A 16,873-nucleotide genomic window follows, 5' to 3' on the forward strand; every position below is an offset into this window, starting at 1 on the left:
AAATAAATAAATAAATAAATAAATAAATAAATAAATAAATAAATAAATAAAAGTTGAGTTCTACAAAGCTGAGACTCCATCTCAAAAAAAAAAAAAGAGTTCTACAGACCTGGAATTAATAAAAAAGAGTGTCTTGAGTGAAGATAAGGGGTTGTGGGCACGAGCACGGTGGCTCACGCCTGTAATCCCAACACTGGGAGGCCGAGGTGGTCGAATTGCTTGAGGTCAGGAGTTGGAGACCGCGTGGGCAACATGGTGAGACCTTGTCTGTACTAAACATACCTGTACTGGATGTGGTGGCAGAGGCCTGTAATCCCAGCTATAAGGGAGGCTAAGGTGGGTGGATTGCTTAAGCCCAGGAGGGAGAGGTTGCAGTGAGCCAAGTTCATGCCACTGAACTCCAGCTTGGGCAACAGAGCCACACTGTGTCTCAAAAAAATAAATAAATAAAAGCAAGAGGTTGTGGAGACGAAGGTTCTTATTATGTAGATGAAGTCTCATAGATGCCCACCCTTACAGGTAATAGATGACAAATGTTTTCGCAGATGTTTTCTATCCAGACCATTAAAAGTTCCTAGACCCTCAGCCAATCTCTTCAGAATCAGAAAAAGACCTGGAAAGGTGGCCTGATGTGGTGGCTTATGCATATAATGTCAGCACTTTAGGAGGCCAAGGTGGTCTTATCACTTGAGGTCAGGAGGTTGAAACCAGCCTGGCCAACCTGGCAAAACCTTATCTCCACTAAAAATACAAAAATTAGGCCGGGCGCGGTGGCTCAAGCCTGTAATCCTAGCACTTTGGGAGGCCGAGACGGGCGGATCACGAGGTCAGGAGATCGAGACCATCCTGGCTAACAGGGTGAAACCCCGTCTCTACTAAAAACACAAAAAACTAGCCGGGCGAGGTGGCTGGCGCCTGTAGTCCCAGCTACTCGGGAGGCTGAGGCAGGAGAATGGCGTGAACCCGGGAGGCGGAGCTTGCAGTGAGCTGAGATCCAGCCACCGCACTCCAGCCTGGGTGACAGAGCAAGACTCCGTCTCAAAAAAAAAAAACAAAAAAACAAAAATTAGGCCAAAATACAAAAATTAGGCTTACGCCTGTAATCCCAGCACTTTGAGAGGCTCAGGCAGGCAGATCACCTAAGGTCAGGAGTTCAAAACTAGCCTGACTAACATGGAGAAACTTTGTCTCTACTAAAAATACAAAAAGTTAGCCAAGCGTGGTGGTGCATGCCTGTAATCCCAGCTACTCAGGAGGCTAAGGCAGGAGAATCACTTGAACCCAGGAGGTGAAGGTTGCGGTGAGCTGATATCGCACCATTGCACTCCAGCCTGGGCAACAAGAGTGAAAGTCTGTCTCAAAAAAAAAAAAAAAAAAAACTTACCTGGGTGTAGTGGTGTGCACATGTGGTACAGCTGGGACTACTCGGGAGGCTGAGGCAGGAGAATTGCTTGAACCCACGAGGCAGAGATTGCAGTGAGCCAAGATCGCACCACTGCACTTCCACTACCAGCCTGGGTGACAGAGCAAGATTCCATCTCAAAAAATAAAAAAAAAAACATAAATTTAAAAAAACCTCCCTTATAATGTTAACGCTGGTCAGTTGTGCCTCATTTCCAAGGGGAGGAGCGTATAACGAGGCATGACCGACCCCCTCCTTCCAATTATGGCCTGAACTAGTTTTTTAGGTGTCTTCGAAATCCCCTTGGCCGAGAAGAATGGTCCATTCCGTGGGTTGGGGGACTTATAATGTATTTTTGCCAGCCGGGCACGGTGGCTCATGCCTGTAATCCCAGTACTTTGGGAGGCCGAGGCAGGCAGATCATCTGAGGTCGGGAGTTTGAGACCAGCCTGACCAACATAGAGAAACCCTATCTCTACTAAAAATACAAAATTAGCCGGGCGTGGTGTCACATGCCTATAATCCCAGCTACTCAGGAGGCTGAGGCAGGAGAATCACTTGAATCTGGGAGGCAGAGGTTGCAGTGAGCCAAGATCACACCATTGCACTCCAGTCTGGGCAACAGGAGCTACCATCTCAAACAAAAAAATTAGCCGGGCGTGGTGGTGGGTGCCTGTAATCACAGCTACTCGGGAGGCTGAGGCAGAGAATTGCTTGAACCTGGGAGTCGGAGGGTGCAGTGAGCCAAGATCATGCCACTGCACTCCAGCCTGGGTAACAGAGCAAGACTCCATCTCAAATAACAAAAAGAATTTATTTTTGCCTTACACCCTGCTGAAGGTTAGAGTCTAGTTGGAGATTCAGACCATAAACCCTGGTCTAACATTTGGTCCAGACCCAGCTGCAACCTCATAATGCCGATTTCCCAGCACCTCTCAGTCCCGGAGTGGGGCCCAGGCAGCTCCACTGAGGTTCCCAGGTAATTGGGAGGCACACTGAAGATTCACTCCAATAACTGTCCAGAAATAGTGACTCCAGCTCGTGGCAGGTGCTGCAGAGAAGCGCAGGAGCCAGGAGAGTGACCTCCAGAGGGGCTGGGACAGAGTTAGGTGTTGGAAGAGGATGTGTCAGGACACGCTTCCAGGTGGAAAGTGGCAAGTTCCCAGCTTAAGCAATTGAGAAGGGGAACAGAAAGAGGGTAGGCAGATTGGGGTGGAAGAGCAGGGTCCTCTCACCTGGACCACTCCAGCAGCCACGACAGGCCCCCTGCTTCCACTCTGACAGCCTCCCATCCTCCACGGCAGCCAGATCATACTCCGTCTCTCAGATCCTCCAGTGATCCCCCTGCCAACACACATGCACGTCCTTAGAATTCTTTCCAGACTCCTGCCTCCTCCTATAGGCCTGCATGGACCTGCCTGTGTTCCCCATCACCACACTTCAGGCAGAGCCCTTTCCAGCATGTGCCCAGGGAAAGGGGGCAAGGTTGGGGGGCGTCTTGGCTTCACATTTCATCCCGTTTTCACCACATTCAGGAAATCATCATTTTTTTTTTTTTTTTTTTTTGAGACGGAGTCTTGCTCTGTCACCCAGGCTGGAGAGCAGTGGCGCGATCTTGACTCACTGCAGGTTGCACCTCCCGGGTTCACGCCATTCTCCTGCCTCAGCCTCCTGAGCAGCTGGGACTACATGCGCCCACCACCACACCTGGCTAATTTATTTTTGTATTTTTAGTAGAGACAAGGTTTCACCGGGTTAGCCAGGATGGTCTTGATTTCCTGACCTCGTGATCCACCCGCCTCGGCCTCCCAAAGTGCTGGGATTACAGGCGTGAGCCACGGTGCCCAGCCGGACTTGTGGCTTTTTAAGGTACTGAGGGATCCAAGGCATGCCCTAAGATGGCCACACACAGATTTCAGCCTCTGCATAAACCAATAATCTAGAAGGAGGAAAACAAGTTTACATGCAGACAAACTTGACTTGAATTAGTGGAGAATGACTGGGAGCTGCTTTTGGAGGGAAAGGGAAGAATCCCCAAGTCTCCTCTATGGCCAGTATGAGGTGAGGCTGCCCATACAAAGTCCCTGCCTTCCACTGGGGTCAGCTGAGGGCCGTGACAAATGCCCGGTGCTGTATTCACAACAGCCAAAATGTGGAAGCAACTCAGGTATCCATGGACAGACGAACGGGTCAGCAAAATGTGGTCTGTTCATACAATGGAATATTAATCAGCCATAAAAAGGAAGGAAGTGGCCGGGCGAGGTGGCTCACGCCTGTAATCCTAGCATTTTGGGAGGCCAAGGTGGGCGGATCACTTGAGGTCAGGAGTTCGAGGCCAGCCTGGCCAACATGGTGAAACCCCGTCTCAACAGAAAATAAAAAAATCAGCCAGGCATAGTGGTGCATGCCCGTAACCCCAGCTACTCGGGAGGCTGAGGCAGGAGAATCACTTGAACCTGGGAGGTGGAGGTTGCAGTGAGTCAAGATGGTGCCATTGCCCTCCAGCCTGGTGACCGAGCAAGACTCTGTCTCAAAAAAATAAAATAATAGAATCAAATAAAGAAGCCAGGAGAGACCCTGTCTCTGCAAAAAACACAAATACTAGCCAGGTGGGCCAGGTGTGGTGGCTCACTCCTGCAATCCCAGCGCTTTCCAAGGCCAAGGCAGGAAAATCTGTTGAGCCCAGGAGTTCGAGACCGGCCTGGGCAACATGGCAAAATGCTATCTCTACAAAAAATACAAAAATTAGCTATGTGTTGGCGCCTGTAGTCCCAGATACTTGGGAGGCTGAGGTGTGAGCATCGCTTTTGCCCAGGAGATTGAGGCTGCAGTGAGTGGTGATCACACCACTGCACTCCAGCCTGGGTAACAGAGCAAGACTCTTGTCTCAAAAATAAATAAATAAATAAAAAACAAGTGAGGATTGGTCTGACCTGAGAGAAAACAGAGTGAAAGGGCAGCTCAGTCCTATGTGCCCAGGGGAATCGCACAGGCCACTTAGGCAGCTCTGCAAGGCCCCCTCCTTGCTGGTGTGGCTGCCTGGTGGCTCTGTCCCCACCACCCCACCTTGCCACCTCAAGACTGCTCCTTCACCTGGGTGCCGGGGGCCTGGATTCCAGACGGTTGGTGTCCTGAGCAGCGCCTGCTATCCTGGGGTCTCCTTGGGTGTAAAGAGGGCGCCTCAGTTCCAGTTCTCACGCTGGTCCCTGGGGCATGGATGGAGGACAGGGCTTCGGGCAGGTGGAAATGCGGCCATCTGCTATCTTTCCTGATGTCTGGCCTTGAAGGTGCCAACTTCCCCAGGCATGAGGTGAAGGGGGATGTTGTCCGTCGTCCCTGTTAGCCCCATCACTTTCTGGTGGTGCCATGCTGGCCTGCACAGCCTTGGCCCTGCAGCTCATGAAACGTGAAGGATGGTGGAAGCGTGTTCCAGCTCACCTGGGTGATTGGTCGGGAATGCTGGGCATCCCTAATTATGTCTTTGAAAAGCAAGCATGACTTGATTCCCTTTTCAATTTCCCTCACAACCTGCACTTGTCACAAGTGAACAGGAAGGACATCTCCTAGCACCCCTGTATTCTCCAGGGGCAAGCAACACGGCCAGGGAGCGCCTTCCAGGTATCTTCAGGTTTCAAGCCCACCACAGGGACTGTTGGCTGCCCCTGGTGTTTCTCAGCCTTAGCTCTGCCGAGACTCCTATCCTGTTGCAGAGGACCTGAGGCTGCCACTGGGTGCCACGTCTTTTTTTCTTTTTTTCAGATGGAGTCTCGTTCTGTCGCCCAGGCTGGAGTGCAGTGACGCAGTCTCGGCTCACTGCAACCTCTGCCTCCCAGGTTCAAGCAATTCTCCCACTTCAGTCGCCCGCGTAGCTGGGACTACAGGCACCATGACTGGCTAATTTGTGTGTTTTTAGTAGAGATAGGGTTTTATCACGTTGGCCAGGCTGGTCTGGAACTCCCGACCTCTAGTTACCTGCCTACCTCAGCCTCCCAAACTGCTGGGATTATAGGCGTGAGCCACCGTGCCTGACCAAGAAAACTCTTTCTTGCTGCTAGTCTGGAGCCACGGGGACTCCAGATCAGAGATGATAAAGCCTGCTCGTCACTCAGTTCCCTTCCATACACTGGGTGGGGATGGATCAGCGTCACCCACACCAGGAGCTTGGCGCAGTGGACACTAGGGGTGCCCAGCATGAGGACTGTCAACGTTTCTTTTTCTCCAGTGCCAAAGTTAACCAGTGGGCAATCCAACGCAGGCAAGCCCGATCCCCACCAGGCCTTTGTAAGGCCTTGGTTACCACTTACTGCCGCCACGATGCTTGCGGGCTACGTAGGTGCATTATAAATTCCTCGCTTTCCCAAGGCACCCCGAAGTGAGTCCAAGGTGAACGCGTGGCGAGAGGATGAGAGGCGGAGGTGCAGGACAGTTTTCCAGTAGAGGAAGGGCTGGCACCCTCTCTGTCCCTCGCTGCTCTGTGAACTTGATGGTTACTTAACCACCTCTGGTTCCCTACAAGAATACATGTAAACAGCGTTTGTCGCATGCTGTATTTTCCCCTCTCTTCACTTTCTTTTCTTTTCTTTTTTTTTTTTTTGAGACGGAGTCTCGCTCTGTCACCCAGGCTGGAGTGCAGTGGCCGGATCTCAGCTCACTGCAAGCTCCGCCTCCGGGGTTCATGCCATTCTCCTGCCTCAGCCTCCCGAGTACCTGGCACTACAGGCGCCCGCCACCTCGCCCGGCTCGATTTTTGTATTTTTTAGTAGAGACGGGGTTTCACCGTGTTCGCCAGGATGGTCTCGATCTCCTGACCTCGTGATCCGCCCGTCTCGGCCTCCCAAAGTGCTGGGATTACAGGCTTGAGCCACCGCGCCCGGCCAGAGTCTCTTCGTAATCCCCTTAAAAATATCTGTAACACTTACAACTTTTTTTTTTTTTTTGAGATGGAGTCTCGTTCTGTCGTCCAGGCTGGAGTGCAGTGGCGCGATCTTGGCTCACTGCAAGCTCCGCCTCCTGGGTTCACGCCATTCTCTTCCCTCAGCCTCCTGAGTAGCTGGGACTACAGGCACCCGCCACCACACCTGGCTAATTTTTTTGTATTTTTGGTTGAGACAGGGTTTCACCATGTTAGCCAGGATGGTCTCAATCTCCTGACCTCGTGACCTACCTGCCTCAGCCTCCCAAGGTGCTGGGATTACAGGCGTGAGCCACCGCGCCCGGCCTGTTTTCTTTTTTTTTTTTTTTTGAGACAGAATCTTGCTCTGTCACCCAGGCTGGAGAGCAGTGGTGTGATCTCAGCTCACTGCAACCTCTGCCTCCTGGGTTCAAGCAGTTCTCCTACCTCAGCCTCCCAAGTAGCTGGGACCACAGGTGCACGCCACCATGCCTGGCTAATTTTTGTATTTTTTTTTTTTTTTTTTTTTTTTGAGGCGGAGTCTCGCTCTGTCGCCCGGGCTGGAGTACTGGGCCGGATCTCAGCTCACTGCAAGCTCTGCCTCCCGGGTTCACGCCATTCTCCTGCCTCAGCCTCCCGAGTAGCTGGGACCACAGGCACCCGCCACCTCGCCCAGCTAGTTTTTTTGTATTTTTTAGTAGAGACGGGGTTTCACCGTGTCAGCCAGGATGGTCTCGATCTCCTGACCTTGTGACCCGCCCGTCTCGGCCTCCCAAAGTGCTAGGATTACAGGCTTGAGCCACCGCGCCCGGCCAATTTTTGTATTTTTAGTAGAGACAGGGTTTTGCCATGTTGGCCAGGCTGGTCTCAAACTCCTGATGTCAGGTGATCTGCCTGCCTTGGCCTCCCAAAGTGCTGGGATTACAGGTAAACTACCATGCCCAGCCTTTTCCTCTCTCTCATTTTTTTTTGAAATGAATGCTCACTCTGTTGCCTAGGCTGAAGTGCAGTGGCGCGATCTCAGCTCACTGCAACCTCCACCTCCTGGATTCAAGCGATTCTCCTGCCTCAGCCTCCCAAGTAGCTGAGACTACAGGCATGCGCCACTGATTTTTGTATTGTTAGTAGAAACAGGGTTTCACTATATTGGCCAGGCTGGTCTTGAGCTCCTAATTCATGATCTGCCCGCCTTGGCCTCCCAAAGTACTGGGATCTTTTTTTAAGAGACAGGGTCTTGCTCTGTTGACCAGGCTGGAGTGCAGTGGTGCGATCGTAGCTCATTGCACCCTCAACCTACTGGGCTCAAGTGATCCTCACATCTCAGCCTCTTCAGTAGCTGGGACTACAGGTGTGTGGCATCATGACTGGCTAATTCTTTTAAAAATTTTTATAGGTTGGGTGTGGTGGCTCAAGACTGTAATCCCAGCACTTTGGGAAGCCAATGCAGGAGGATCACTTGAGGTCAGGAGTTCGAGACCAGCCTGGCCAACATGGTGAAACCTTGTATTTACTAAACATACAAAAATTAGCCGGGCCTGGTGGCAGGGGCCTCTAATCCCAGTTACTCAGGAGGCTGAGGCAGGAGAATCGCTTAAACCCTGGAGGTCGGCTGGGTGCGGTGGCTCACGCCTGTAATCCTAGCACCTTGGGAGGCCAATGTGGGTGGATAACCTAAGGTCAGGAGTTCAAGACCAGCCTGGACAACATAGTGAAACCCCATCTCACTATGTAACTAAAAATACAAAAAAATTAGCTAGGCTTGGTGGCGGGCGCCTGTAATCCCAGCTACTTGGGAGGCTGAGGCAGGAGAATAGCTTGAACCCGGGAGGCAGAGGTTGTGGTGAGCCGAGATTGCGCCACTGCACTCCAGCCTGGGCGATAGAGTGAGACTCCGTCTCAAAAACAAACAAACACACACACACACAAAAACCTGGCAGGCCGAGTCGCTTGAACCCGGGAGGCAGAGGTTGTGGTGAGCTGAGATCGCGCCACTGCACTCCAGCCTGGGCAACAGAGTGAAACTGTGTCTCAAAATTTTGTGCGTGTGTGTGTGTAGAGGCAGGGGTCTTGCTATGTTCCCAGGCTGGTCTCCAACTTCTGGCCTCTGGCAATCCTCCCAGCTTGGTCTTCCAAAGTGCTGGGATTATAGGCATGCGCCTCTGTGCCTGGCCCATGCAATACTTTCTTGTATCTATTTCTTTTTTTTTGGACACGGAGTCTTGCTCTATCGCCCAGGCTGGAGTGCAGTGGCGCATCTCCACTCACTGCAAGCTCCGCCTCCTAGGTTCACGCCATTCTCCTGCTTCAGCCTCCTGTGTAGCTGGGACTACAGGTGCCCGCCACCACACTTGGCTAATTTTTTGTATGTTTTTAGTCGAGATGAGGTTTCACTGTGTTAGCCAGGATGGTCTCGATCTCCTGACCTTGTGATCCACCAGCCTTGGCCTCCCAAAGTGTTGGGATTACAGGTGTGAGCCACCGCATCCAGCCGTATCTATTTCTTTCTTTCTTTCTTTTTTTTTTTTTTTGAGACGGAGTCTCACTCTGTCGCCCAGGTTGGAGTGCAGTGGCCAGATCTCAGCTCACTGCAAGCTCTGCCTCCCGAGTTTATGTGATTCTCCTGCCTCAGCCTCCCCAGTAGCTGGGACTACAGGCGCCCGCCACCTCGCCCAGCTAGTTTTTTGTATTTTTTTAGTAGAGACGGGGTTTCACCGTGTTAGCCAGGATGGTCTCGATCTCCTGACCTCATGATCCGCCTGTCTCGGCCTCCCAAAGTGCTGGGATTACAGGCTTGAGTCACTGCGCCTGGCCATCTATTTCTTTATTATTATTTTTTGAGACAGTCTTGCTCCGTCGCCCAGGCTGGAGTGCAGTGGTGCGATCTTGGCTCACTGCAACCTCTGTCTCCCTGTTTCAAGCGATTGTGTCTCAGCCTCCCAAGTAGCTGGGATTACAAGCATGTGCTGCCACACTTGGCTAATTTTTGTATTTTTTGTAGAGACAGGGTTTCACCATGTTGGCCACGCTGGTCTCAAACTCCTGGCCTCCAGGTGATCCGCCCGCATCAGCCTCCCAAAGTGTCGGGGTTATAGGTGTAAGCCACTGCGCCTGGCCCTTTTTTTTTTTCTTCTTGCAATACTTTCTTAGTTGAGGTGTTTTATAAATATTAGCTCCCATTGAACTTTTCTATCTGGTGAGTTGATTTAACAGTGGTCTCATAGCCAAAAAATTCCTGTAAATCCTCTATAAAAAGATGCGAGCATGTCAAAAGCACCGTTTTATGCACAATTTAGATCAACTGCAAAGCACTGACATCTATTCATCAAAGTTCCTCAGCGTCTACTTTGCTAGTCTGGGCATTACATTCACTTAAATTCCTTCAGTATCTTATAAGAGACCTGTGTTTCCCCACCTCTGACTATTTATTATGAAACGTATACAAGTAATTCATGTGAAATTAACACATAAAATCCATACGTCCATGAGGCTGTGATGTCTTCATGGTCTGAGATGAAGTTATTCTCACGCCTACATGCCCCTGCCCATCTGTTACGGCACTGTGGGTACAGCCTCTGCTTCCTGGCACACGCTGTCCTGTGCTAAGAACTTCCTGGCAGCAAAATGGCCACCAACGTGCAATCATCTCCTTAATGAAAAGGTGTTTTTCATTTTTTAAAACAGTTGATTTTGCCATGCAAAGCTCAAAGCATGTTTTAGTTCGAATACAATTTTTTGTTCCATTTTATAGTAATCAAAAGGACTGGGCATGGTTGCTCATGCCTGTAATCCCAGAACTTTGGGAGGCCAAAGTGGGTGGATCACTTGAGGTTGGGAGTTCAAGACCCAGCCTGGCCAACATGGGGAAACCCTGACTCTACTAAAAATACAAAAATTAGCTGGGCATGGTGGCACATGCCTCTAGTCCCAGTTATTTGGGAGGCTGAGATAGGAGAATCACTTGAACCCGGAAGGCAGAGGTTGCAGTGAGCCGAGACCATGCCACTGCACTCCAGCCAGGGTGACAGAGGGAGACACTGTCTCAAAAAGAAAAAAGGAAGACAGTTACATGTCTTCAACGTGAGATCTTCTTTTTTTTTTTTTTTTTGAGTTGGAGTCTCGCTCTGTCACCAAGGCTGGAGTGCAGTGGCATGATCTCAGCTCACTGCAACCTCCGCCTCCCAGGTTCAAGCAATTCTCCTGCCTCAGCCTCCCGAGTAGCTGGTACTACAGGCGCATGCTGCCACACCCGGCTAAGTGTTTGTATTTTAGTAGACGGGGTTTCACCATGTTGCCCAGGCTGCCTGTGAACTCCTGAGCTCAGGTAGTCTGCCCACCTTGGCCTCCCAAAGTGTTGGGATTACAGGCGTGAGCCACTGTGCTCAGCCCAACTTGAGATCTTAGAAGCAGAAGCCTCTCCATGGCACATTATCCAGGGACAGCTCATTCTATGTTAACATGCTAGAATTTCAAAGATAGCATCAAACACATGCTCTGTGGAGAAAAACTCCACTAAGCATCTGCAATTTTTTTTTTTTTTGAGACGAAGTCTTACTCTGTTGCCCAGGATGGGGTGCAGTGTCATGATCTTGGCTCACTGTAACCTCCACCTCCTGGGTTTAACTGATTTTCCTGCCTCAGCTCTCTTAGTAGCTAGGACTACAGGTGGGTACCACCACGCCCAGCTAAGTTTTCTTCTTTTCTTTTCGTTTGAGACAGTGTCTCGCTCTGTTGCCCAGGCCGAGTGCAGTGGTGCAATTTGGCTCACTGCAACCTCCGCCTGTTGGGTTTAAGTGGTTCTCCTGCCTCAGCCTCCTGAGTAGCTGGGATTACAGGGGTGCGCTACCACGCCCAGCTAATTTTTGTAGTTTTAGAAGAGACAGGGTTTCACCAAGCTGGTCAGACTGGTCTCAAAGTCCTGACCTCGTGATCCGCCTGCCTTGGCCTCCCAAAATGCTGGGATTACAGGCGTGAGCCACCGCACCCCGGTCAAGTTTTTGTATTTTTTTAGTAGGGACAGGGTTTCACCATATTGGCCAGGCTCATCTCAAACTCCTGACCATGTGATCCACCCGCCTCAGCCTCCCAAAGTGCTGGCATTATAGGCATGAGCCACCAAGCCCAACCAGCACCTACAATCTTTTTTTTTTTTTCTTGAGATGAAGTCTCGCTGCCGCCCAGGCTGTAGTGCAGTGGTGCGATCTCGGCTCACTGCCACTGTAACCTCCGCCTCCTGGGTTCAAGCGATTCTCTACCTCAGCCTCCTGAGTAGCTGCGATTCTAGGCGCCCACCACCACGCCCGGCTAATTTTTTTGTATTTTAATAAAGACCGGGTTTCACCACCTTGGCCAGGCTGGTCTCGAACTCCTGACTTCACGATCCACCCGCCTTGGCCTCCCAAAGTGCTGGGATTACAGGCGTGAGCCACCGCGCCCGGCCCGCATCTGCAATCCTGTAATGACGAGCTGTTGAGCTAACTCTAAGTCATTAGCCAATCTGAACCATCTTTGAATCCAAGTAGTTTTACCATCTTTTATTATAAACACCATCACATTCCAAGTTTCCTCTTTTTGATCACAAATATAGGACTTTTTCTTCTCCTCTTAAGTATACAGCATGAGACACAGCGTTGGGGCTTTCCAGCTTTCTTACAGAAATTTCCTTACGACAAGCTTAGGGTTAGCATCCACAGACCACGCTCTCGGTCACATCCTTCGACATCTGGATTGCCCAAGACGGTTGCACAGGATGCAGACTCCAAAGAGGATGAGGTTGGTACATAAAGTTTTGAATGCCAGGATAACCTGAAACAGAGGCCCCTCCACTGCCCACATTAAAAGGCTGCACAACCAGGAGGGTGCCACTTTCTGGGCGTGAGCTTAGAGCTACTGCTCCCAGGCTCTAGCCCCACCTCTTGTTTGAACACATGGCTCAAGACTTCCCTATGGCTGGAAAAGGTGAAGAGGACGGTGGAGGTGTAAGAACCCAGCAGGCCGAGCAGGCGCAGCAATCACCGGAGGCCCGGCCTGTGCTTCCCCTCCTGGGATGGGGTGAACCGGGGGCTGGTCGGGGGTGCCAGATGGTGGTCTTATTTTCACTTGGCTTAATTATTCTACATTTTATAACTCAAGGTTCAAAGCTCTATGCTAAAACTAGATTGGATGTTTCCAATTTCTCAGACAGGTTCCTCGAACTTAGATTCCCAAACCAAGTATTCAAGTATTTAAAAAAAATACCTGAGAATGTAAAGGGCCCAAATGGAAGCTATTTGGGCCATGATTTCCAAATTTACCATCACCCCCCCGCCAAGAGCAGCCTTTGCTGGAGGACTAGGGATAAAGTGATTCTCTGGGTGTTGCGGGCGGTAGGCTAGGGGATGAACTGCAGCTCCCCCACCGACGGTCCTCCTCTGCTTTTATGATTTTTGTGAACTTGTCTCACCCACTCAGTAAGGGAGCCTGGAACTGGACTCCAAGGGAGGCAGACCATGTGCCTAAAGGCAAGTATCCTCCAAAGTGGGGGCCTTTCCCACTGCAACAGGGACTGGAGCTGGTGCTCCAAGGTGTCTGTCCCTCAGCATTTCCTCACAGGCCACACGGGACACGCTGCGTGGCAGCCGCAGGATGTGGGGGGAAGTCAGGAAGCACCTCGCGAGCCTGGAGCACCCTTTGCCTCAGATTCTGGGAGCTGTGTATGTGGGGAGCCACCTGAACACGGGAAGCGGCCCTGCCTCTGGGGGTGGCAGCTGTGATGGACAGGGAGGATGGAGGAGTGGGCCACGTGCAGTTCCAGATCCACTGACGACCCTAACTGTGAGCAACAGCCCCCTGTAAGCCTCGAATGTGTGGGGCCAACGCTGAGCCACCCACCTCAGTCTCTGGGAAGAAAAGCCTCCAGGCAGCCACTAAGTCTGGGCCACAGTTCCCAGCCACCACCCACGCCGCCACAACCACAACCGCAGCCCCGGCCTCTCCGCTATGAGCGAACAACCAGAACCATATCTTACAAAGAACAGACTCAAAAAATATATATAAATAAATAAAAACCTTAAACATTCTTACAGGGATCTTAAAGAACAGAATACATGTTAAAAACCTCAGTAATTTATATCAATTTTAAGCGGTACTTTATATACAATGGGGAGAAAAACACATGCATAGTCCAAATACAATGTTGAAAACAGCATTTTCATAACAAAAAACCCCGAACACTAAGTGTTAATACCATGTACATGAATTCAAGAAGGACCACCCTTTTTGTCTGTTGCACACAGTTTATTTAACAATATGATATAAGAAATGAGTTGGTATTTTACCATTCTATACAGTGATTGAATCTTCTCGAGTTTCGTATTTATAGTAATTAGAGCGCTTGCATGATTTACACTAGAATTGCTTTTCCTCATTTCAAGTTTCACATAGAAGAAAGAAAAGAAGGCTTCTTCTCTAGTAACATTAGCATGGTCTAAGAGTGATCATCCCTATTTTTTGTCTAAAACCAGTTTTATCAGAGAAACAAAGCAACAATTTCTACATCTGCAAGACAAGAGTTTGGCTTCAGCCATTATGTATAGATAGATGTGTGTGGGTGTGTGTACGTGTGTGTGCACGCCGGAGTCAATTCCTATCGTCCAGGGGTAATACTGGGAGACGCCCACAGAGTTCACTATAGAAAAAAATCTTCCCGAAACATCAGAAAGTTATCGGGATACATTATAAGCTTGCATTATTTCAGGAATCAGTTCTGAATATTACTTTTCTTCTTACTTTTAAACATAAATGTTTAAAGTCTTGAAAATACAAATAAAAAATATGAATATAATGAACTTGTTTTTCCCGTTAAAAAAAGGCATGAGTCACCAGCAATGACGACAAAAAGAATCCAAACAAAACCCCCCTCCCCCCAAACAAAAACAAAACGGAAAAAAAAGAACCCCCCCCCCGAAAAAAAAGCAAAAAGAGACAGACCAGATATTTAAATCAACTGGTTTTTAACAAAAAAATATATTCTTTGTATTGTCTCTTTAAACATCAATCCACCCTTCCATGGCTTGGAAGTCGCAGTTCCATCTAGGAATAAAAAGAACCTAGATGCCTGGATTTTCAGTACAAAAGGTCCAAGAACATGAAAGGGAAAAAAAGTGATGCTCTCACAATGCTACAAGCCCTCCACAAACTTCTCTAGCGTGTCCCCCGTGGTGTCCCCGACCAGGGACAGTTCGCTGGACAGTGCGCTCCTGCTGGGGGTGTTCAGCTGGGGGAGCATTGCACTCTGTTCGGGGTTCCCCAAGTGTCCCTGATCTATGGAGCTGGCCATGGTGACTGCGAGTCCGGGGTGGGGGGAACCAGTCTGGGGTGAGACGTGGTGTGGCGAAGGCTGGGGCTGTATCCGTGGTGATGGGCTGGAATGTGGAGGCTGGGACTGGGGCCGTGGAGACTGGACAGGGGCTGGAGACCGCACCTGGTTACTAAGGGATGTGGCGATCTGCTGGCCAGGGAGATGCGAGGCCTGTGGCTGTCCTGAGAGCATGTGTTGCTGGGGGCTCATGGGGTTTGGCTGGCCTGGGGACCCAATCTGCTGCTTCATCTGCTGTTGCTGCAGAATCCGCTGCTGCAGGGCTTGCTGGATGTTGGGGGTGCCGTCTGCCCCCAGCCCCGGCTGCCCCATCTGGCCAAGCTGTCCCATCTGAGCCGCCATCTGGCCCATGGAGCTGCCCTGGAGGGGCAGATGCTGCTGCATGCGCTGCTGCTGCTGCATGGCTGGTGGGTAGCCTCCGGGTCCTTGAGGCTGCTGGAACTGGCCGTGCCCCGCCATGCCTCCAGCCATGCCAGCACTCCCTTGCTGCTGCTGCTGCTGCTGCTGCTGTTGCTGCTGCTGTTGCTGCTGCTGCTGCAGCAGCTGCCTCCGTAGCATTTCTCGGTACTGTGGATTCATACTCGCCATGTTGGGGTTGTGTCCTGGGTTCATGATGTTCAAGGCCTGGCCCTGGGGGTTCAGGCCTCCCATCGCCTGCTGCTGTGGAGGCACACCGGGCCGCGGCACACCAGCCTGCATGGCATTCAGGTTCTGCAGGCTGGGCTGCTGGTGCATGCCAGGCTGGGGTTGCATGCCGGGCTGGGACTGGAGGCCAGGCTGGGGCTGCATGCCGGGCTGATTGGCCACGTACTTGGCTGTGCGCTGTTTAATAAAAGCTGCCATTAGCTGCGGGTTTGATTTGAGAATGTTCAGCACCTGCTGTTGCTGTTGAGGGGAGCTGGGCGACTTCAGGGTCCGCAGCAGGTCTTGGAGAGCGCTGGGTGAGATGCTCCTGGGCGGCTGCACGCTGGGCATCCGGGGCCCAGCCACGGCAGCCTGGGCCTGCATGGATATCACAGGCCTGGGCAACCCTGGCATGGGCTGCTGCTGGGGAAGGGGTGCCTGCTGCCACTGCCCGGGAGGCATGCTGGGCATGACGGGCCCGCTCACCTGGTTGGGTCGGGGCACATTCAGGCTCACGGGGGCCATTTGGCTCCCCGGGGTCCCCATGCCCGTGCGTCCTGGGGGCATGCCGTTGTTGATGTTCACCCGGTACAGGTGCTGCTGCTGCTGGGCCTCACGCTCGATCTGCCGAGCCGCTTCCACCGCTGCAGGAGGAGGCTGGGCCGGGGGCGGGGGGGCCGGCACCTGGCTGGTAGGCTTCCCTGTGGACACCGTGGTGGGGGGCTGAGTCCGGGCCACGCTGGGGAAGCCAGCTGGTGACATGCTCACGGGTGAGGGCTGGGGCTGGGCGGGGGGCTGCGGCGTCTGGGGCGTGCTGGGCTGCTGCGTGGGGGTCCCGGGCGGTGCTGAGGTAGGAGAAGGCAGACTCTGCTGAGGCACGTTGCGGGTGTTCATGGTGGCCATCCGCCGGCGCATGAGCTGGGCCTGCTGCAGGCGGTGCTGGATCTGCTGCTGGCGGAGCTTGTGTTTAATGTTGAGGCAGAAGGGCACGGGGCATTTGTTTTCTTGGCAGTGCTTGGCGTGGTAGCAGCAGAGGGCGATGAGTTGCTTGCACACCGGGCAGCCACCGTTGGTCTTGCGCTTGCAGCCCTTGGTGTGCTGCACCACCCGCTTCATCTTCTGGCAGGATGGCAGCGAGCAGTTGGCGTTGCGGCACTGGCACGCGTGCACCAGGGACTGGATGCAGCGCTGGATGCTCAGCCGGCGCGACTCCTGGGGGCTCTTTGACTGTGGCTCGCCCTGGCTGCTGCCCTCGTCGTCCAGGCCCAGCCCCCACTTCACCATCTTATGGGCATGGCTCTTCGTGTTATAGCAGTTGATGCAGAGGTCGTAGTCCTGCAAGCAAGGAAAGGGGACAGGCCGGTGTCAGCATGGGGCCCAGTACCACCAGGCACCCTGGTTGCTTCCCTACACCTCTAAGTCTGGGTCTGTGCCAGGAGACCCAGGCAGGACAGGAGACCCAGACAGGATGGGAGCACGGAAAGGACGGGAGCATGGGCAGGATGGGAGACATGGACAAGATGGGAGCACAGACAGGACGGAAGACCCGGACAGGACGGGAGCACAGACAGGTGGGTGACCCAGACAGGATGGGAGCGTGGAC

General features: G+C 52.0%; 1 protein-coding gene across 2 annotated transcripts in view; it reads right to left on the reverse strand.

Annotated features, from left to right (window-relative positions):
• Positions 1-11,797: 11,797 nt before the first annotated feature.
• The window catches only part of CREBBP (CREB binding protein), a 160,403-nt gene continuing 155,327 nt past the window's right edge, over positions 11,798-16,873 (reverse strand). For both annotated transcript variants that reach the window (XM_023225832.2, XM_023225831.2), the window contains exon 31: positions 11,798-16,605. In XM_023225832.2, coding sequence (XP_023081600.1) covers positions 14,449-16,605 — 2,157 coding nt within the window. In that variant the 3' untranslated portion in view covers positions 11,798-14,448. The remainder of the gene's footprint in view (positions 16,606-16,873) is intronic.

The sequence above is a fragment of the Piliocolobus tephrosceles genome, chromosome 17, assembly GCF_002776525.5.
Source record: "Piliocolobus tephrosceles isolate RC106 chromosome 17, ASM277652v3, whole genome shotgun sequence".
Taxonomy (NCBI): Eukaryota; Metazoa; Chordata; class Mammalia; order Primates; family Cercopithecidae; genus Piliocolobus; species Piliocolobus tephrosceles.